Here is a 24356-nt window from a genome sequence, read left to right on the forward strand (position 1 = left end):
TTTATAAAATATGACCTGATAGCAAAAATAGCCAAAGAAATTAATCAGGATTTAAATCTGGCAGTGATTTCTTTGCCTTTAACAGGAGGCTAGCTGTGTGATTCACATCACTTTTAGAGAGCAGTAAAAGTACTTTACCTGTTTTACTGCTGATCAAAAGAACAACTTTGTCCAGTTCTCCCAATTCAACAGCATCCACGATAACTAGAAATGACTAAAATAAAATTATTCAGTATTAAAATCTTAAACCATATTACTTAATTATATAGCAAGATCGGAAAATAATATATAAGAAGTACAAGAATGGATTAAAGGATAAAATTTAAAGTACTTTAAGACAGAGTACCTCGTTGTCCTCTCCCTGCTGGACATTCTGCAATGACCGGAGAAGGGATCTGTCCCCTGTGTCACCATGAGTACCATATATACACGCAGTCATATGCACTAAATTTCTTTCACTCAAAATATTGCTAGAAAATACTGTTAGATGATATGTAACCACTGCAATATCAAGCAGAAAGAAATCTTGTTAGGACTGTGCCACAACCTTGCACAGGTATTTGACAACATAGCAATGTGCAGTCAGATGTAATTAAATATTCAAACACTTGAAAATGATAGTAAAATTCTTTTTTTTTTTTCAATTTTCCCTTAATTTTGTCCTGTAACTATAAACACTGGTGATGCTGACAACTTTACTTTAAATTAGAGAAAAACATGCCTATACTTTATGCTGTTTGTAACTAGCATATTATGGAAAAATTACCACAGTCAGTTGCCTTTTTCTTTTTAATGGCGAATGCCTAACAGATAAAATCCTAATAAGTCTCAGACTCATAAATCACTTTTGGGATCTTTACAAAGACCAACTTTAGCTAGGGAGACAAGTCCTTCAGCCTTCATCATTTAAGAGATGGAGAGAGAACTCCTTGCATGTTATTCAGAGCACATAAGTTGCTGCTTTGAACTTCACTACGATGAAGCACATCCACTGACTACAGAGGGAGCTCAGGAAGACAAGTCTATCTCAGCTGAAGTTGTCACCTATGAATTTGTGCTGTTTGTGATTTATGCAATGGTTATAGTTATTTAATTGAAGACAGGATGACAACACCTGAACACCTTTAAAAGTAAACGCATACACAGAGCATCTATTTATATTCATTTACATTTTACTCATAAAACCAAATGATGTGACAGTTCTGAATATTTACCTCTTTTAATCATCTACCTATCATCTCCTTTTTATTCCTGTAGACACTCTAGTAGAAGGGGAAGAATCCTGACCTTGCAGCAGACTTCTGTAGAATGTGGCTCAGAGCTTAGATCAGTCAGACACTTATCCCATACAAGACTGCATGTGTAAACAGACTACCTGCATCCTTTGGAAGTTAAGAAGACAAAGTCCAGGTAAAGCAGATAACAAGCTATTATTATCAGCTTTCAGATCTAATGATCATCGAAAATACTGAGATCAGTACAAGAACCAGCTCTGTTCTGTGGGCCTTGCCTGTTTCCCCAGCATTAGCAACAGGAGAGAGAGAACAGCCCCTTGTTGCATGCCTACTGTGGTTGAGCAGGTGCATGGAAAGAAATCCATAGTGCCAAAAGGTATTTAGTTTTACTTAGAAAGGTAAAACTTACTAAAAGCCTAAGCCGTAGAGGATACAGCTAAATTTAAAATGGAAATCAAAAATTGATGCTGCCTAAGGAACAAAAAGTCAACATGGGAAGAAAAAGATTAAATACAAGGACTGTATGGAATATGGTGGGTGATGTTACAACCAAGATGAAGAATCAGGAGAGGAAACAACATATTTGGTTAGGGATGCAATGTAGTGAGTGGGTGCCCTGGTTTCAGCTGGGATAGAGTTGATTTTTTCTTCCTAGTAGCTGGTATAGTGCTGTGTCTTGGATTTAATATGAGAATAATGTTGATAATACACTGATGTTTTAGTTGTTGCTAAGTAGTGCTTACACCAGTCAAGGACTTTTTAGCTTCCCATGCTCTGCCCAGTGCACAAGAAGCTGGGAGGGGGCACAGCCAGAACAGCTGCCCCAGACTGGCCAAAGGGCTATTCCATACCGTATGGCGTCATGCTCAGTATATAAGCTGGGGGGAGTTGGCTGGGGGGCAGCAATCGCTGCTTGGGAACGAGCTGGGCATCAGTTGGCGGGTGGTGAGCAATTGTATTGTGTATCACTTGCTTTGTATATTATTATTGTATTATTATATTATTACTACTACTACTACTACTATTTTATTTTACTTCAATTATTAAACTGTTCTTATCTCAACGCATGAGTTTTCTGACTTTCAACTTTCCGATTCTCTCCCCCATTCCACTGGGGGGGGACGGAGTGAGCGAGTGGCTGTGTGGTGCTTAGCTGCTAGCTGGGGTTAAACCACAACAGTGGGTTACAACACAGAACAAAGAAACCTGTGCAGTGCTATTTTTGTATATAACTCTGATTTTCTAAGTGTTCTCTTTTTATTTTACTTGACTTCTGTTTTGCCACAGTCTCCCGGATCTGAAACTCGAGAAGTAAGGCTGGACCAGCCCAAAGCAAGTGTGAAAGGATTGCACTTGGAAGGCTTATTTCTTGGATCACTGTGTCAGAGAGCAAGAGTGGGCTTGCCCCATGAGGGTGGACAAGACAGGAGCTGAGCATGACGCCAGTGCAGGCAATGCCCTCACTGCCCAGGTAGCTGTCCTGCAGCATCTGCATGTGGCAGGCAGAGCTGCCAACAGTCCCAGATGCAGCAAACAATGAAAAAGATCTGGAATCCATCTGGGTGGTTCGGACAGGAGCAGCAGGAGAAAGGGCCAGAGACAGGACTGAAAATAAGGCTACAACATAGGTCCAAAGGCCATCCAGAAAACAGGGTCAGAGAGAGGACTAGAGACAGATGTACATCTGACATAGCTCATGCGTGGTCATATGGACATCCTATGCCCATTGTGGCCAGAGGTTCCAGGTGAGTCTGGCCAAGGCAAGTAAGATCTATTTTCTTATCATGGCCCTGACACACTGTAGTCAACTAGAGACTGAGTTGAATGAACTTTGGATCAGATTATACAGTGGATAGAACTGGCAGAGTACATTGTACAAAGAAGGGCAATTGAAGGAGAGTAATGTAGGCAAGGGAAGAGAGCTAAAATGCTTAAACGGTGATCTTTGTCCAGGTAGTGGGATCAGGCCATCACAGGGCAAAGGTGGGCAAGTAAGCTTTTATCTCTGTAGTGTACTGAATAGATTGGAGAGGGGAAAGATGAAAGAAATCTCTGAAAAGAAGTTACGTACAATAAGGATAACATATATGAATGTCACAGCTCCATTAATTTTACAAAATTCTAATGATTTCATAGTCTCAGTGTGAATTATGATTCTATGTTAACTTTGTGGAAATAATCAGCTATTTGAAGGTAGCAAATACATTTTTATTTCACCTTTCACTTAAAAGCTACAGTAGTGCAAAATTCACCATCTGTACAGCCCTGTATGTGAGAGAGCGAGCACCGTTTCATCCCTGGGGATCCCTGAGGTGTAAGCATCTCAAAGGAAGGTACAGTGAAGAGAAACTATTTATGTATATACTCAGCTGGAGGCCTCTCCCCATTAATATACCCAAAGGCACATGTGTGCACAGCCAGATCTCAAGGGTCTGCGCTGTATTTTATCAACTGTGTTTTGATGGTTTCAATTAGCCATTAGCATATGCTTCATCACAATCCCAAGTACAAAATAAAAAAAGGAAAAGATAACTAAGAGATTAAATACTAAGGCACTTTATGAACAACAGAGCTATATCTGAAATTTAACAGAACACAGCTTCTGGTTAAGGTGATTATGATCAGCTGCTTTCCATTCCAATTAACACAATACTGGGTTTGCTTTTAGCTGAGAAAAAAGAAAAGCAAGGAGAAAATAAATTAGATTTAGAAAGCTGACAGAAAAGCAGATCTGTTTTGCACAATAGATTGCAAGTAAGTTTGTGTGTAAAGGATCACTTTGAACTCCACGTGTGCCACCTGCTGTGGAGCTGCTTAAAGGTCTCTTGGACATAAAATGGCCAAGCTTTGGGGGGGAATATGTTTTTTCACTGTCCTAGGTTTTTCCTTCACTGTGGTTACAAATCCCTCCTTGAAGACTTCTGAAGTGATGTAGAAAGAAATAAATGCAACAGAGATGAGCTATTTTGTTTGTTTGTTCTTTTACCTAAACACATAGGTAATAAAATACATATTCTTTTTTTTTTTTTGTGATTTTTTTGTCTCTTGATGTCAAAATATTTTACAAAGAAGGAAATATTACAAAAAAAAAAAAAAAAGAAAAAAGAGTGGGGAAGTGATTTTTTCAGCCAAGAGGTAAGTGACAGAGCCAAAATATGCAAAAGAAAACCTCAACCCCTGTTAATTCTACTGAGATTACTTGCATGCTTACATTTAGACACATGCAAACACCTCACTGAAACTGGGCCAAAATTTCCAATCCAAAGTGTATTGGGGTAGTTCATTTAACACCTACTTCAGCTGACTTTGGATGAACTGACTTATTCTTTACACAGGTAATTCATTTGTTTTCTGCATAAACCTCAGGAACAAACAATTTGAATATTAAGTATCATTATTTTGTCTGTTTGTTAAATTTTAGAATTGTTCTGTCATGTGGTGGCATTCAGTAAGCATCACATTAGAAGAATATGGAAGATAGGGTGGATTTTAGGTGAAAGGGTTTCTTTTGTTTTGCTTAACAAAGGTGACATGTAAGACAATTGTTGAGCTAATTTTAACAGGCATAAATATTTGGAGTGTATAAAGGTAATAAAGCTGATGCTTATATGTAGTTTTGAGCTGTTATTTACTGAGAATCTTTGGAATGTGCAAACAAAAAAAATCTCTTAATAGTAAATGAGCTATAAAAAAATCATGTTGTTAATGTCAGTAATATGAGCAGCTGAGGACTAAACAAAGGAGAGCAGAAATATTACAATATTGCAAGAAAGGGATATTTCTTATAAACTGTTCTTTGTAGCATATAATAATGGTTCTATGCAATCAAATGAATATTGCATTTGCCACTTTATGGTACAGAAATTAAACTGAGTGAATAGTATTTTCTTTCATACATTTTAAATTCTTATCCAGACTTTATGAATCATTAAATAAAGACAATAACATTTTCTGTTTTGATAAAGGTTTCAATTGTAATATTAGGACATGTTAACCTCCTGGACCACTCTACTGCTTCAAAGTAGATTTATACCTACCAGAAAGTGCTTCTTTTAATGGCCACTCTACAGGGAATTCAATCCATCTGTCTCCATTAAGAGAAAGAGGAAGTGTTTTATTTATGGTGAGACTAAAGGTATCCAGGGTTGATGTGTTCTGCACTTTAAAGTGACGAAGATACAACTGGGATATGCTGTTTTCCAAACTCTGGAGACCAAGTCTCACTTTATAAAGCATTCCCAAATCAGATGGCAAATGTATCTAGGAAGCAACAAAGCAATGAGTTAGCATCCAAACAGAGATATATAGATATATGTGTAGCTAATCTACAGGAAGAGAGGAAGTTTTCTCTAAAAAGGTCAGAACAGACCTAGCCCCATTTACATCAGTTTTGGTGCTAGAAGTCCCATTCAGTTCAAAGGCAGCAGGACCAGGTTGACTGCAAGCACTTACGGAAATATTAGCTTTATGCTCTAAGGGCATTCATTGTAATTATTCTATCAAACTGAAATTACATACTGCACTGAGTTCTAAATGTGAATACTTAATGTTAATGCCATTTAAATTGATATGCATTATTAACTATGCCTATTTGTTGACAAAAAAAAGGGAATATGCTTGATCATCAAGAACTTGAGAAAGACAAAAATTAAAATTGAAATCTGTGAAAATTTCAGTTCTGCTTTTCTTGAATATTTGAACAATAATATCTGCAATATTTACAGCACTACATGATTATTTCTCTTTAAAAGGAAACTCAAAGAAAATTTAAGTATAGACAAATCTATATATTATTTTACATCATATGTTATTTGGTTCTCAGCCTGATGTTCCACTTTGTTTTCCATGGAAACCGGATTTGACTTGCCATTGCTTCCATAAAAAACCATAACCAACTTGGATATATTTTCTGACAACTTTTCAAAGTCTGTTTTTGTTTCTTCTTGATGTTTTGTGAAATAAATCCTCCATCTGCCTTCTGAACAAATAGAGTAAGGAAAATAAAAAGAAAAAAAAACAGATTAAAGCTGTTTCTGTTTTCATATGTTAACCAAGGTAGCTGAGATGATAGATAAAATTCCTAAGACATGTCTTAGTTTACATGGGGAGCATTAATATATAAGCACTTCATTTGGGTGCTGATCAGCTCCCTAAGTATATTACCATTTCTTCCTATTACAAAGGGGAAAATATTGTCAGTACTAGTAAGTGAAATGATGTATTGTGATGAAAATATTCTCACATTATTATTTCAGAATTGATGAATAAAACAGTCGATGTAACGGCAGAACCTGTACCTGAATTCATTTGCTCTTTTCCTAAAGGCCAGGCAGAAGTGCTCCTCCTCTCCTGAATTTCTAATTAAAAAAAGATTGAAGAACAAATTAATACTTTTGTAGAACAGTGTCTAAATGATAATAAATGCCTGTATTCATCTTTAGTGAGGCAATTGACTAAGTATTATATCATTTAGATTAAAGATTTAACTAGGAAGTGTACAATGTGATTTTCTACTTAGGCGTCATCTCCTACATATCATCCTATTTAATGAACTGACTTTAGAGCTAGCTCTTTACTATGAAATGGTTGTAACATGAAGATTCAAGTATTTTTCATTTTAAAGCATTTCTGTTTCATTTATACCATTTATACTCTAGATGAATCAGGACTAATTGGATGTTTTTAATGCCCATTTTAGGGGCTGATGTTCCTCCCACTGATATCAGCTCCCATTGATTTCAGTGGGATTTGATATAGACCAAAACTACTTGTAAACATTAGATAGAGGGCTGAACCAAAGATGGAAAGCCTTCTTTTGAGATCACAACCAAGTTTGGATTTACCAATTATTGTATAAAAAACTCACAAGAACACTTTCTCCTTCTACCAAATCAATGCATTCTGGTAGAAACAGAAACTTTTTTTTTTTTTAAATTGAATAAAACCATGTTATGTAACCTTAAATACACTAAATATCCCTATATTTTATTCAGAAAACTCCCAACAAACACTCTAAAACAAAGCTGAAATTATTTGCTTTTGCACAAGAACAGCTTCCTCCTTTTCTTTCCGGGTTTCAAATGATCAAAAGTTAGAGATGATAAAGCAGAGGAAATGGATTGCACTGGAATTCTACTCAGTCTCAATAGGCTATTGCTGGACAAGCACCATCATGCCAATGCTGCTATGGCCAGCAGAGATGCCCTGGCAGTTAGGAGGAAAAGAACTAGGATATCTTCTGTAATCTAAGGACTCATCTATACAGTCTATTTAGTTCTTTTAGGGGCAGAATCATAAGAAATATATCAGTCTTAAAGGTACATACTGGGCTTTGGTTGCCTAGTGATCTGGTTGGGCTGTGCTGTGGCTCCCTCGTGGCTTGCACACCAGATTGTGTTTGTAGTGAAACCAAGGCACAGGGAGGGAGGATGCACATTCCCTTCTTGACAAACAGTGCAGTCACAGGCAGTGGGGTCAAAACTGCCCCTCTGTGGACTGATTACCCACACAGTGTCAGCCAAAAGTATGTCCAGTTTCTGGCAAAAGCTATCCAAACTGTGTGGCATAGATAACGTAAAACAGGCTTCTTGAATACGATGGAGCCATTTTCTCTACTGCTTAAACATAGTTTGCCCTACTATATACCTCACTTTTACTCTGCCTGTCAAGTAGCTGGCAGAAGTATTCGAAGCTTAAAAAATTGTTTGCAAGTGGCAAAGTAGAAGTAAGACTTGGAAAGGCAGCAATTTGTAAAGAGAATAGGCCAAATTTGTTGCCATTTATGCCACTGTAAATCTGGAGTAACAAAGCAGAAATTATCCTCTGGCAAATAGTGGTCATTAAATAGCACTAAAACCCAACAGTGTTCAGACACACTAATTCCCTATGTAATGACAATGGTCTACTGGAATATTTTAAACCATAACTTGTTTGTAGAAACAAATCACATAGCTGCATTCTGCAGTTTGGAACTAATTTCTTAGCAAATGATAGTTTGAAGATAATATTGACCTGTGGCATTCAGAGTTACTGAGGCAGATCTTTTTCCATCGCGCCTGTCTTTTAGCCATGTTTGAGCCATAAACAATGTTTCTGTCCCTGCAGCTGCTGACTCTTTCACAATAATCTTCTCCAGAAACCAGTCAGAGCCTTTCCCTTTTTCAACCACCATCCCTTGCAGAGTCCCAACATCTACTGCTTCCACTTGAAAAACATCCACCTGAAAAATTCAGAAATGAAAAGATATATGGAAACAGAATAATCAAACTAAATTAATAGTGTATTTTGAAATATGAAAGTGAGAGGAAAATCAGGATTTTTTTTTTCACTAATTCAATAAATATCAACAGAACCAGAGATGACAAGTTTAAAGATGCTAAAGTCCTGCATTAAGAATGATTCCCTTGTGGTTCTGCAATTTACTGCTAAAACACTTCAGTTCCCCCACACAGATCAATCAGTTGTTCATGCTAACTTCCTGAGAGATTTTCCTTCCCAAATTTCACATTTAATGATTTACAGGGATATCATTTTACATATCTCTTACTCTCAACACAATAGACCCCCAGGGCTCCCTTTTGAGGGACAAAATCCAGGGAATGAGAAGGGTAGCACTGAACATCACAGAATGGTGTTTTATTCTCTTAGGAAAGAATAACAAACTTGGTCCCAGATTTGAATTAATACTTGCAGGATTAGTTTTAATAAGATTAATTGAATTTAAGGGAAAATATTAGATAAAGTTATAAGTTTAAATTAGTTCAACTATTCTCTGTCAGTTAAAAAGTCCACAATATTTTTAAAATGTTGAGAACACTGAAGTAAGATCCCTAAAGAAAATGGTGAGTTGTCAGACACTAAACATTTTCACAATATGTGATTTTGGCTTTTTGTGGGTCTTACACCTACTTCCTCAGCTGGAAAACAGAGATTAATTTCTTGGCATAGAGACCTGCCACCTGTTTTGCTTTATAGGTTTATGAATTATCATCTCATTTCTGTTAGGGTTGATAACTGGTAAAATCTAGTGTTATTTGTGATGGAATTTCTGGTATGATTTAGAGATATAAAAACTTTTTTGAGCAGACTGGATTGCAATAATGATCAAGAACACTTGAGTCCTGAGAAGTCTTCTCAACCTAACCCACCCTGAAGTTGCTTAGCCAGAGCAAGAGGCCAACAATCCTGATTCAAAGGATTATGCAGAGATGAAACAGAAAAGCCGTTCTCTTGCTCCATCAGCCACAGGTCTGTGTCTTCCCTGGGCAGGATGTCCAAGTGGAGAACTGATGAAAGATTTGTGTCACCAACAAGACCAGCCTAACCAGCTTGCAATTTAACGAAACCCACCGTGAATTAACATATTGAGGTCGAAATTGCAGATAATATATGACCACCTACTTTTAAAAAAAAGAATCTCCGGGAACAGAAAAATTTCAAACTTTTTTTTTCAGCTCTGGTCTTGGTGGGTTACCTTTAACTTTTCTTTCTCATTTTTCATTGATATATGTACATATGAATGTGTGTGTTTGTGAACTACACCTTTAACAGTTTCCTAAACATAACCACCAACCTGTCATTGAATTACTGCATGACTTCTTCTAGACTGAAAGGTAGTGTTATTCAAAAACTACTATAGTGCATCATCTAACCATCACACCTGCACTGTCACCCCTATGTTATCGTGTGAAAGGGGAAAACATGAACAGCAAGCTGACAATGATTTTAAGGAAAAAATGTTAAAGAGGCACTTGAATAGCTATACTTCGTTATGATGAGTCAAGGTTATCAGCTGCTTAGTGAATTTAGACTGGCAAAAGCAAAAGATGGAAATGAAGGTTCTCAGGATAATGATGTCCTTTGGCAGCAGAGCAAGTACATTGGAAGGGCCGAAATTCTAGATGGAGTGCAGGACTGCAGGGAAAGAGGCTCCTCTTCACATTTTCCATAGTTAAGTCAAAAAAGTAATGTTTAATGTCAACACCACAATTATATTTTATTATCTATTGGACTAATTTGAGACTGAATACCATTAATCTGAACTCTTAATTTACCTTAATTGGGATATGAGTTTGATCACTGCTTTATTCTATCTTTGATTGGATTGGTAAAGTTATAGCATCATGCTTGAATAAAATAGAATGACTTGTTACACCTATTAAATAAAATGTATTAAAAACACACAGGGCAAGAAGATGGGTGAAAAACACAGATAAATTCAAGTAAGAAACATACAGACCCCTGTCTCTGTTGGCAAATAAATATTTTAAGTTCCCAAAACATGAAAATTTATCTTAAAAACTACTGCTTGTTCTTGCAAATGGTTATGTTTATATTAATGTATGATTTATTTTATTGCAAACATATAAGGAAGCTTTTGTCAGATTAGAATACTGGTTAGAATAGATTTCTTTTTAAGAGAAAAGAGTTTTCCAGAGGATGACTAATTTAGTGACACTATCATCAGCATCTCCAAAAAATCTGTTGTCAGTGAAGCACTTTTGGAAAGGAGAGAGAGTTAGGAATAAAGGAAAAATACAGACAACGTTCTGCAGACTTCTAGAATTGTGCTGTCTCCAGAAGAAGGATAGCTGGGTTTGACTTCCACTAAGCCTGACAGTTAATAAACTTTATTAAACTAGAAAAACTTCACACAACATCAGCAGAAGTATTTGTACATCATTCTTCCTAGTGGCAATGTTTCTGAAAGCAATTAATAACTCAGGTGCAGAACATACTATGGGTTACTGATAATCTGGATAATCCAGCCACAGGTAACAGCAAGTTTGTATGTATAGGCAATGCACGAAAGGTTTTCCAAATTCTTTTTCCTCTGAAAATAGGTACCTTTTGGCTGAATAAAAATTTGTGAAAACTTTGATGTTTCGTTTGCCTTAGACACACTACATCATTTGTGGATGTGCAATTTTAACAAGCCCATTTTAGTCCATGTAAAATCTCAGAAATCTGTGGTCACATTTGCAGACGGTTCAACCATCTAATAAACTGCAAGCTGAAAAACTATTGACTGGGAATTGTGATAACTGGGGTAAACTCATGTCATGGTTTAACCCCAGCTGGCAACTAAGCACCACACAGCTGCTCGCTCACTTTCCCCCTGGTGGGAGGGGGGAGAGAATTGGAAGGGTAAAAGTGAGAAAACTCATGGGCTGTGATAAAGACAGTTTAATAGGTAAAGCAAAAGCCTTGCACGCAAGCAAAGCAAAACAAGGAATTCATTCACTACTTCCCATCGGCAGGCGGGTGTTCAGCCATCTCCAGGAAAGCAGGGCTCCATCATACATAATGGTTACTTGGGAAGACAAACACCATCGCTGCTAATGTCCTCCCCTTCCTTCTTCTCCCCCAGTTTATATACTGAGCATGATGTCATATGGTATGGAATAGTCCTGTGGTCAGTTGGGGTCAGAGGTCCTGGCTGTGTCCCCTCCCAGCTTCTTGTGCACCCCCAGCCAGCTCACTGGTGGGGTGGGGTGAGAAGCAGAAAAGGCCTTGACTCTGTGTAAGCACTGCTCAGCAGTAACTAAAACATCCCTGTATTATCAACACTGTTTTCAGCACAAATCCAAAACATAGCCCCATACTAGCTGCTATGAAGAAAATTAACTCTCTCCCAGCCAAAACCAGCACAACTCACTTCACAGAGAAGATTACATTTTCTCTTTATGTGTACATTTGAAAATCTATGATGTGGTGTAATGAGCTTTATTGTAGTCAAGAGGACAAAAAAGAACAGAGAAAGAGCAGCAACTATAATTGTTAGAGCTAGATGAACAATTTGCTGGAGACTATTTACCAAATTTAATCCACTTTTCTCCCTGCAAGCTGTCTGCAAACACACAGATTATGACATGTATTTCATTATAATTTTAAGAAATTGAATCATTATTAATAATTTAGCTAATATTTTTGTGGATTCATTTCAGACCATGGATTAGTCATTAAACATAGGAATATTTGAGTTATTGACAGGTCTTGTATGCCACATGATACTCTACCTCTTATCTGATTTACAAATGAGGACCTTTTAAAGTTACTGGGGGCTTAATTCTTCTGCATAAAGAGAAAGAGAGAGGGAGAAAACATACACAAGATAGGTAAACCTACAGAATAGAAAACTTTTCTTTTTCATTTTCCCTTAGGGAAAAATGTTAATTGTTTTTTAGTTACTACAAGTAAATTAGGTTTGAATGGAGAAAAGCCATATTGATAATAATACATTTTGTCTAATTCAGCAGAACTTATATTGAATTTTCTCAGAATAGTATTAAAACAATTTGTGTGTATGTACAGCCCACTAAATTTTCTTAACTAACACTATCTGGAGAAAGAAAGATATACTCCAAGACCGAGCAGCTGCGACTGACAATGTGAGAGCCGTACATCCTCTGTGACCCAGAAGAGCTTCCCTAGCAAAACCAGAATTGCTACTTTTCATTTTTCTTGGCTAAGAAAACAAGCACGTCAACATTCCTTAAAAACAATCATTCCAGCGACCCTTTCAGACTATTTAAAGTTTAATTTTTGTTAACTCCTTTTCAGATTTTCTTCAAATGCTTCTTTTTACTCTGGGACCCATGTTCTGAGCATTTCCTTTGAATCTACAACCCAGTTTGACTTTATTTCAGTACTCTTCAGTTGCAGCGCTGGCAACATATCACTGTCTGTAGCAGTTGCAATAGCTCTTGTAACAGAAGAAGTATTTGAACAGTCGCTATGCAATATTTACCTTTATAAATGCCAATCATTTTATAGGTTCAGTATTGAGACTTGATGGTTGGTTAATGACGGTATTCCCAGCAGAACTGAAAATGGCAAGTCAAGACACACCATATGCTTAATTTCATCAACCTGTATGCACAAATGATTTCCCATACTGCTAATGTTGCTATCATTTTAATAGGCTTTTATTGGAAAAGCAGTTAGAGTGTCTAGATAAAGGACCTTTTCTATTAAGCTTAGCAAACTTATTGATTTGCTGCCTGATTATTTTGATCTCACTTGTTAATCTGGAGAAACTCCGCTGAAGACAAAAGAGTTTTAGCTAGCACTGGGAGGCAAAATAAAGGCCCCTCTAACACTGAGCCCAAATCAGAAACAGTGTCTGAACATTCCTGTAGAAGGAGACAAATGAGAAAAATAACTTTTGCTGAGACATCACCCTTCAGACTGTGATCCCATGGGCTCTTCCAGTTGTGCTGAACTGAAGTCCCCCACCCTGTCCAAATGCTTGTCACATCACTACCTTCTCTTAGATGGAGATTATCACCTTTTTAGCTGTGCCAGCATAACCACACAATCAGCTTCTCTCCAGCCAAATATTATCAAGATAGACCAAGTGGAAAAGCCCAAATTATTAACAATATTAATTGCTTAAACTAAATAAACATTTGGACAGAGTGAATGTCACTGTGCCAGCAGACTTAAGGGGTGGAAATATTGGGTGGCAAGCAGCAGCGATGACAAGCGCTGGTAGCAGTACTGTCTTCGCCCAGCTCAGTGCATCTGCCTGTGACCTCAGCATCTTGTAATCTGTGTTCTGTGCAAATGTTTCTTTAAAAATAGGATTTTCCATGCATCTGAAAAAGCCAACCCCGAACTTCATCCTAAATTCACATATTTTTGCAAGCATGTTTTTGTTTTATGTTAACTTCTCATACAGAAATTCATTGAAAAACTTTATCTTTACGTGAAAAAAATTAAATTAATTTAAATTACAGTGAATGCATAATTAGAGGTTTCTGATAACCTACAATTATCATGGTTCATCCATCTTCAACAAGATTAGTGAAAAATAAATGAAAGAATAGGGGCAGTAAAAAAAAAACAAATAATATTTGCCCTGAACTGACCTTATGTTAATTTGCTTAGTATAACTGGAACAGAATCTTTTTGAAACAGGATTTGTATGCATAGAACAGCAACAGGAATAAGAAAGAATAGTGGTACATTATAATAATCAGCAGCTATGACCATTCAACTCACTCGTAAAAGACATTTCAATCAGACTTCAAGTAAAATGCATTTAATAAAATGCAGAAGGACTGCTACAGCGACCAATATCATCTGCCACATCCAAATCTATAAAAACACATTATATTACACAATAGAAATTAAAAAAAAAACAAGCAAACACCAAACCAAACAAACCCAAAGACAGACATCAATTTGGACAAATTCAAACCCATCTGATGCAGCCTGATTGTTGGACTGGTTTAATAACAGTCCAAGTTTGAGATCTGGTTTAATAGGCAAAGAAAATACGATGGATGTAATTTTCTTCAACTTTAGAATGCATATGATTGTATGATATTTTGATAAAGACACCATAATCCAATATTCAAATGATTCTTCAGTGGGGTCAACCTGGCTGATGATGGGACAATGAAATGTCTAACTGGTAAGTCTCCAAGTTCAGCTGTAAATGGAGAAGATTTTCAAGCACATTTCATGGTAGTGACGCCAGTTAATAAACTTATGCACTTTAATGTTTTCATGAGTTAATTGGAAGAAAACCAGATTTTAGAGATGACGAACAAACAATTGCTAGTTATGGGACTCTGAAAAGATATGTGAGAGTTAATAAATCACTGGAAAGCCTGCCTTCCAGTGAATCAAGCAGCCTAATCTCTTTAACGTGTCAAAGGCATACCGAATTGCTTATTGTCATAAATACTGTCAAAGGCAGCAGAAATTTGGTGTGAGAGCACTATCTAGGCTAACAGTCAAAAGCGTGACAAAATCCAGTTCCTAGAAGTTAAAGTTTGACAAACTTAGACAGAAAACAGTGTGAATTATTTTTTAAAAAAGAAGGATATTTAAGATTTGAAACAACTTTCCAACTAGATGAGCACTTCATCACTGGAAGCCATTCATTCTGAGTTAGATGTATTTTCTAAACTATTTAACTTGAATTGAAGCTAATTGAGTTCTTGCTGCACTGAGGAAAATGGTTGAATATTTTATTTACTGAAAAATGCAGACTTGGATTGCCATAACTATTTTAAAATTTTTGATAAATCGAGCTAATAAAGTCAGCTATATTTTAGTTTAAAATTATCTTGTTTATTAAAAAACTGATATAAATGTGACATAGAATTCATTCACCCAACTCTGCCTGTCTAAAAGAAGTCTATAGTCAGACAATTGGTTACTTTCCCTGTAAAATCTTGAGAAAGCCGCAGGCACTCTCTGAGGATAATTAATTTCCTTTTAAGATAAATGTCCAAATAAAGAGAGAAGGTAACCACCTCCTGGAAGCATCTAGTTCACTCCCTTTCTGCAGAAGAAGCTCAAACTATCACGTTAGAACAAATGTGTACATTACAGGCAACTAAAGCTAAGTGAGATGTATTTTAGCTTTAGAAATGTAATTGATGTAAGTTGTTTTTGAGCTCTATATAGACAGAAAGCCCCCTCAAGTACTTAATTTTAGTGTTAATTGATTTTGTCCAATTTTTAATTTTTGGCAACAAAAATCACTGAGAACTGCACGTCTCAGAAATTTGCCACTGTCTTCTAGGGTTATATAAAGCTGTAGTTATATTCTTTCATTCCTTTTTTCTCCTCAGAGTTTCTGACAACCTCCACCAGTCTTTCCTTCACTATGATCGTATTCCATATTTTCCTAGTTTCCATCTGAATAATCCTTCTGCTCAATGAGCAGACCACTTTACTGTTCACTTCTGTACTACAATAACTTGGCTAGCAGCCTACCACTGTGATTAATACATTTGGATCAATGGCATTTTGCAATTATTTAATCATTATGTCAGATATGCTTTCCATAAGAGACGGTTTTTCTGCAGTTACAAAATAGTAGTGTTCTAGACGTGATGTGATGTGGATGCTGCAGAAAAATACTGACTTCCTACTAGTGGGCACAGTACCCTGTCCTACATTCTGGCCCTTTTTAGTGTATTTTGGCACATGTGAAGTAATTTTTAAAATTGCCAATGCTTAATCTGCAAGCGAGCACTGAAACCAAACACCAACAGTCACCTCTCACTGACAATTTTTGTATGTGCTGCAGTTACCATGGTACCAACCTGAACCGTTGATGTCTAAATATAGGGCAGGATAAAGGATATAGCTTTTCAACAACTAATAGAATGAAGTAAAAATTCAATGAGATTTTACTGCTTCAGTAACTTAGAGTACTTAAAATACTGGCCACTTTCGTCATACAGAAATTAAAATACTTAAATATCCGTCATAACATATTCAGTGTAGTTTACTGGCTTTGATGGAACGGATCTGAAAAAACCCACATTCGCAAAGAGGAAATTTATGGGTAACTCACAGCCGTATGACAGAGCATACAGCAAGTCTATCAACGACCATATGAAGAAGCACAAAGAATTTAATTCGCTGAAAAATGTTGGGTGCCAGAAGCAATATGGAGGTACCGTAAGGATTTCACACAACTGGGCCCTGCTTTTTACAGAATGTCTGCACTGAATATACTTGGTTCAAAAAAGTTTTTGTGGCAGGTAACATTTATCAGATTGAAACTGACTTACTCATTAAGTATGAATAAATACTATTAGGATTTCATGAAAGATGAACTGCATGAAGAAGCACGCTGAGATTGCTTTGTCTATTCTTACAGTTTTTAGGAGAACATCAAATAAGGCATCGATGTCATAGCAATTGGAAAGAATACGGTTCTTGCAGCACTAGTCCTCACACTCATTTGTCTGAGTAGAGCACCAGAAACTCAGCTGAGAGTGCTGCTCTCTCAGACATGGGGTGAGCTACAGGGATCTCACTGATGAATTAATAATATCATGCACATTATTTTTTCTACCAGTTCTCTGATGGTTTCACAGGTGTGAGGACTTTTGAAAGACACAAAGCAACTTTTCAGATATAAGAAGCTAGTTCAGTCTTTTACTATGTTGTAATTCAGCTCATGTAAGTAGAAGACCTGCTAAATGAGAGAACCATATCTCCACTCCACCGCAAAACCCCCTGAATATTTAAACATTTCTATGTATTTCTGCATTGCTAAACTGTTGTTTGTAGCAGCCCTGACATTCCGTGAGACTAACATCACATTTTGATGTGATTTCTAACAGAAACACCGTTCCAGTTCACTAGCTGTTACTGTATAGTCAGGGGAAAAATTATTGCAAGGAAAAGCACATTTTAAAATGTCAGAACAACTGTTAAGATTCAGAATGCAAATTCTGTCTGTTATACTCCAAAATCCTCTAAACCACCAAGTCCAGACTCTCTGACTGCAGGGGTGCTCGGCACAATATGTGATTGGGCTGATATAGAAAGAGACATTCTACACTTGAGAGCCTTTTTGGAGATTACTTATAAAGGGAAGAAAACATTGGGAAATTTCCAAAACATGTCATGAACAAAATGTTGCTGCAAAGGAAGGAGTCTTGCTTGCAAAATCAATTTACACTTTGTCAATTAACCAAATACCTTTAGTTTATTTTCACTGAACAAGGAGCAAATCAAGACTTTTCTGTGTTTCTCTATTACTTACCTACAAGCAGTTTCTTTTTAGGGCCCTAAAATATTCCTATGCTGATATCTGCTTTTAGAAATATATGGATACTGTGTTACATTCACACACTGCTGCTATAAAATGTCAAATAAGTAATGAAGAGATGGATACATGCCAGCTCTGCCTTTTACTCTGTAAAACAGAAAAATTCTGTGCCACAATGAAATAGACGCAAATACTATGAAAACACCCTTCAGGTTATGAATTGTTGTAGTTCATTTCTGTTCTCTTAGGCAACATTTCTGGATACCCCTGGTACTTCTTCATTAAAAACTACCAGTCTAGAAATCAGATTGCTCACTTGTGTTATTATGATTTAAGAAGAAATCCAGTAAAATTTACATTAAACTGCCTTTACTCCATGAGGACAAAAGAACTGCAGCTCTAAAATCTAATTAAATCAGCTTATCAATAAACCATAATCTGAATTTCAACATTAGGGAAAACAAATGTGCCTTTATCAAAACTGAGTACCCTCATCCACAAGTATTTAGTCCCTTAAAAATAAAGATTTAAACACTCTAATTTTTCTTATGAATAAGCATTTCAAGTAGGTAAAATCCAGTAAGATAATGACAGTCTTGAACTCCCACTGAAATAATGAGGCTAGGGGTAGTTAGGAGCTGAGCTCCTCCTAATCCCGCATATCATGCCTCTGCTTTGGTTATCAATCCAAGCTGATTTGCAAGCTTCCTTCCTTAGAGAAACTCTCAATCATTGGGCAGCCAACACCAGCAGAAGGAAATCATTTACTGCATGATATTTCCAAAAGAGAAACAGGTTAGAACACGATAATCACAGTATTCACTGGGATTTCAGAAAGGTAGAAGAGTGCGCACACTATAAGATTGACAGGTAGCACTGCCTAATGTAAAATATGCTCAGCATTTCTGGTTGTGAGACACTGGTGTTTCTTTTCCTAAACTTTAACTATTCCAACTCAAATTTTCTGTAACAGATTTTTGTTTCAGAATCTTTATTAAATTGTTTTAATCTTCAAATTTGTTTTCATATAAAGATCTGCAGAAAATACAAACACTTTGTTTATTCCATGTTTAAAACTTCTAGTGACCTTTTTAGCTGAAAATTTCACTCCCTCTATCCAGAGCTTCCAACAGGGACTAAGTTTTACGTCAAAGACATGCATTTTGCTGTAAATCTGCCCAGGTTTCTGCAGCACATTCAGTAACTAAATTCCCTCTAATTTCTGTTCATACTGACAATGCTACAGGCAAATGCATCTCTGGCAGCTATGCTGGTCTTTGACTGGTCTACATTTATGAGCTGCGAGACTCACTCCTGCACAGTGAATGAATGACTCTCTTGCTAGACCTAAGAAAACTATGGAGGGTAGCGGCTGACTGTCTGGAGAGAGACCAAGAGCCAGACTGAGGGGTAGACTGCCAGTGGAAAGGCAAAAGCCAGGGAAAGGAGCCTTAGCCTGAAGAATGGCATGGGAAGAAAAGAGGTATTAAAGGACACAGAGTATGTTTATAACTCTGTGGTTAAGCAAACATACAAGAAAACCACTGGCATGTCACTGAAGACCTTCAATATTTGCAGAATTGAAGCTAAAAGCACTTGATATAGTCACTTTATTACTTTATCAGTATTGTTACCATCAGCTGCATAAGCATCAGTATTTTCCACATAAGATGGATCTAGATATTCACATACACATGCACTTAGAATCACGGAGCATTGCAAACTGGACTTCATAGACTCCATCCTACTCTCATTAAGTCCACATGAATTGGACTGGATTATAAAAGTGCAAAATATCATGCAGAAATTATACCTTTCCTTTAGTGAAATTATCATCTCCTTTTCTGATTAATTTTCTTCTGCCAGTATCTCCCCAAAGCCCTTGCAGCATGACATACACATCTGCATCTGTTCCTGACCCAGGGGATGCTCCCGTAGTGATATAGAGAACATAGCTTTTCACTGTTGAGAAAAAGAGATCAAATGTTTACCAAAGCTTAATCAGTTAGAAAATATGTTATTTAATAAATTACTACTATTATATTTTCATTTTCGGTCCTGCCCAGAGTGATCAAAAGGCCAAACTATATTATAATGCTTAGAAAAGCACATAGAAGCATTGTAATTAAAATTTAAGAACCACTATTATAAGGAATAATAAGCTGAATAGTTTGTGAGTGGGCTTGAAACACAGGCAGAAGACAAAATGAAAGAAAAATAAACACATCACAAATTGTTATAAAAACGTGTAAATAATACTCTACCACACACTTGCATGCATTTAAATATGTAACACTCCTATGAAACAGTTCCTAGGCTATGGGTCATACTGAATTACTTGAAAAGCATATCTCTGCTCTGAGCCTCGTGGAGTTCAAATGAACCTGAACTTTGTCAGAAAGACAACAACTTTTATATTTCCTCTGGATCATGGTCCAGTCAGTGGCTGGCTGCTCTGCACTCTACCAGTTGCAGTTATTGGTCTCAACAGAGGATTTCCAGGAACGTTGTGTGTTCTCTGACATGTCATCTTACTTTCAACTCTTCAGCTGAGCATTTCTTGGATGACTGTTTATGTTAAGTACCTGTTTGTACTCCCAGAGAAATGCATAACAGGCTGGTGATCTGGCCCCCAAAATAAGAAAGAAGCCACATCCCCAAAACTTTCAATTGCAAAAGAGAAAAAAATATGGGGAGAAGGTAAAGAAAACAGTATCTGCCCTCATGTTAAATGCTCCTCAGAAAGACGAGCAGCATTTTTAAAGATTTAAATGTCTGTGCTCTTCCAGGAAAAAAAAAAAAAAAGTATTTAAAAGACAAAGAGCCTTCCCAGGGAATACCCCAGTGGTACTCTTCTCAAATTCATATTCAAGAAGCTTCTGCCCAATTGCTTTTTTTGAGACTAGCTTTGAAAGCACAGTGGAAAAGACAAGGAATACACAGATTACTTGGTCTATTGATCTAAACCCTTAACTCCTCAGAAACACTTAGAGGAGACTGGGATATTCTCATGGTAGAACATCCATTTAAGACAAGAGCTCTTCCATTCTTCACCAACTTTGGTTATAAAAACTCCTAAGAAACACAAAACAAACTAAAAAAATCTAGTCTTGAGGTAATCAAGGCACAACTCGCATGGAGTTTCATGAGATATAACTGCTGGGTCACAGAAGAAGAATGGCTGAAATTCTAGGAACACAAACAGATGAGCTTCTGTTGTGAGGGGCCATGGATCTCCTTCTTATCTGAAATGACAGTACGAGAGTTATTTCCTCTGAATTGCCTTTGTTTCCTCTGGGAGAGAACCAAAATCATATTACTGAGAAAAAGCTGAACTCTGAAAACTGTTCAAAACATTTTTAATATTTTCAGTGCTGTATGCTTGCTCTTTTATGTGTCACAAACTGGTACCAATCAGACTTGAATGCACAGTGCTCAGTTACAGGGACTGAGATTTTTTTTTTTAAAACACTGGAGTGGATTTGACCTAGCCATGCATCACTAGCTAAAATGAGTAGAAAGTATCTGCTAAATCCTTTGGACTGCTCTGAAAATCTTAGCCATCATCACTGACCGAATCTTTTCCAGTGTTTCTCATTTGTGACAAACCTTCTGGAAAAGGAGAGCCAGCTGTGAGAACTGGAAGCTCAGCCACTCTTCCTCCCTCTTCATCTGCAAAGTTGCGACAAAATGGAAATTCTAGAACATTTTTACTTTCTCTGTGTTGAAGCTTTACCTTAGCAAAGAGCAAAAAGAAATCCCTTCAGCATCTGTTGTACTCTAATGGAAACTATAGCAAAAGACATGCTATTAAACATCTATGACACATCATCTCAATATTAAAAAAGAAGAGGAAATAAATTTTTCTAAAATGTTTTTGAAAGCAGGCTTTTAGAAAAGAAGGAATAGATATCTTTCCCAATTAAAAATAATCAAAATGTTGTCAACATTATTGCTGTAGAGACTGCTGTAAGGGAAAAAAATATTTGGAATGGTTCAAAAAGGTTCCTTTATGTAACCTATTCATCCAGCATATGGAAGAAAAAGAAATGTTGATATGCCCATTTCAGCTTGTGAGAAATGTCAATATGCCACAACATTCTTCAGTGCAGAATGTTTTCTCATTCTAAGTAATGGGAGAAAGAAAATGAAGTGTTTCTGGGAAAAACTGAAAAATAGAAATTAAGAATGTTTCATGGCATATGTATCTATGTATCTGTACATACATTTCATATAAGTATATAGAGTATGTTACTAAATATTTTTAATCTGTATGAAATTCTGTATATAAAGTAATAAAAGGGTGATCCTGAGCTAAGTAGCTTAGTCTTACTATAAGAAAACTTCTTATTTTAATAATGAGGTGCCTTAGTCTATGGTACTACCAGCTACACTAAGAGATAAAGTGCCATTTTCTAAACTATTTAAAGCTAGATCAGACAACATATATGAAAATATGTTGCAGGAAGTAACCCTGCTTTGCAAAGGGCACAGAGAATTCACTCACACATTTCCTCATGACCTAACTCACTAAAATGACCAAACCCTTAACCCTGTAAGCTCAACTGTCTTTGGTTAGCAGTTGTCACTGGGAGATGGTAGCATTATTTTGTCTTCAAAAGACTCCTATTATTTTTCATTATGACAGACACATTGAAAAGATTTTTTAAAATGCAGTATAATGTATGATGTTAATACAATTTCCCTTTCATACTAACATCTACATTCCTGAACAGTTTCCTGAAAATCAGATTTCATTTACTGTGCTTTATTTCTTCAAGAAGTGAAAGAAACAAGATTAAAGATGTTAGCTATTACATGCTTCAGAAATAAAGCATACCTTAATTAATTTTGTTCTGGACATTATTTTATAATGATTCCAATTTCCTCAAAAACATCAAGAGAATTATTTTGCAGTTATGGTTATAAAAGTGAATTCTGAATCTAAATATGTAATTCAACCAACTGCACCTGCATTTACTTGTGATAGAAGGGGGAAAATCTCAGACTCTCTATGAGGTACAATCTTGTAAAATCAAAATAAAATAGCATAGAAATTACCATCTTGATTCTAACCAGCGGTGTAAATAAATTGCTAACTTGTCTTTAATAACAGATATTATCTACAACCTCTTACACCAACCTAGTTATTCCATACAAGGATTCAGTCAGTCCTGCTATGGAATCCATGGAATAACAGAGGGAATGTCTTCCTAAAACCCCAATATTATACATATACCCCAAAGCAGGGAGATTTATATTTTCTTTCTCTTTCTAATCCTACCTAATGTAAATGTGCATCTTTTCCTTACTTATATAAATGATGTTGACTTTTTTCTAACTCAGCTTTGAGTCATTGTTCTGAGCTAATGAAGTAAAACAGGCTAATAGATGTCACTATTTTCAACTGCCAAGTTTCCGTTCTGAAATTTTTACTGTGATCCACTGTTTCCTACAATATCCAAGAAGCAGTCTTAATTTTATCAATAGATTTGTTCGATGACTATTTCCTCTGGCTACAAAGATGAAATTAACAACCTGCCTACCATTTAAATGTGAGGGGGTTCAGCTCACTAACATCACGTATTGGACAGGAAAATTATTTTTTTTCTCCAGTTTTTAATGAGAATAAAATACAAACATTAATGGACAAAAATGTGTCTGCAATTTGAAACAAGATGATTCTTTCCCTTAGACTTCTTTTTATTTTGGCAGCATAAGAGGATGAAGAAATTTTTTGTATAGTGAAGTGCCACAGCAATTTCAGTGAAATGTCAGATTTTAGCTTCAGCATCTTGGGCATCAGAAGAAAGATTGTCACTTTTGCTATTCACTTCTTTTTTTCACATGCCAACTTAAAAGGCAGATATTTTCATCAAAAGGCATTTCTAGTGTCTGGCTTAATTATTTGCCTTGGATCACTGGGTCTACAACATGTAACAGCCAATTTGGAGTTATGTAAATACTGCAATGTATGCCAGTGAGCACAGTTCTGAAAAGACACTACTGGATATGCTATAGATGATGGCACATCTGTATATATGCCCTCCAGAAATCCATCTAAGTTTACAAGATTTTTGTTATCCATAGCTATCCTAGTAACTGTTTTGAGCAGTCTCTGAAGTTATCACTATACAAGTGTTGTTATCAGATGCACTTATTTTTGTAAATTAAAAATTATGTTATTTTAGACAGAACTGGAAACTGGAAGCAATAACCATAGAATATGAAAAAAAGATTAATTTTACAATAAAGACACAATAAGTAATTACTTTAGGTGTTTTTTTTTTACCTCACGGCAATGCCAAGTCTCTCCTTCTCCAGCTTCTTCAGTTTCTAGGCGAACTTTGAATATAGTATTGAATTTCTTATTTAGTTCAATTGAAGTCTCATAAATCTGTTTTTTTTTAAGGGATCCTTTGGGGAATATGACTGAAGTACAGGTACCTTTTTCACCACATACAGTTAGAGACATTTTAGGATTCATGGAACTAGGAGAAATATCACTAGTTGTGACAAGGACATCCCAAGTCCCTGTTGAAATAAAACAGTAGAAAAAAAAATTAATGGGTTTGCTGAATATCCAAAAT

General features: G+C 36.3%; 1 protein-coding gene across 1 annotated transcript in view; it reads right to left on the bottom strand.

The window, feature by feature from the left end:
• RP1 (RP1 axonemal microtubule associated) overlaps positions 1-24356 on the bottom strand; it is a gene marked incomplete at both ends in the record, with an annotated part of 184872 nt that overhangs the window by 10902 nt on the left and 149614 nt on the right. The window contains 9 exons of the mRNA XM_082316016.1: positions 139-214; positions 347-501; positions 5273-5495; positions 6035-6213; positions 6533-6592; positions 8247-8454; positions 19580-19728; positions 21376-21502; positions 24059-24300. Of these exons, the coding sequence (XP_082172142.1) occupies positions 139-214; positions 347-501; positions 5273-5495; positions 6035-6213; positions 6533-6592; positions 8247-8454; positions 19580-19728; positions 21376-21502; positions 24059-24300 (1419 nt within the window). The remainder of the gene's footprint in view (positions 1-138; positions 215-346; positions 502-5272; positions 5496-6034; positions 6214-6532; positions 6593-8246; positions 8455-19579; positions 19729-21375; positions 21503-24058; positions 24301-24356) is intronic.

Source organism: Platalea leucorodia (assembly GCF_965183815.1).
Source record: "Platalea leucorodia genome assembly, chromosome: 1".
NCBI classification, from domain to species: Eukaryota; Metazoa; Chordata; class Aves; order Pelecaniformes; family Threskiornithidae; genus Platalea; species Platalea leucorodia.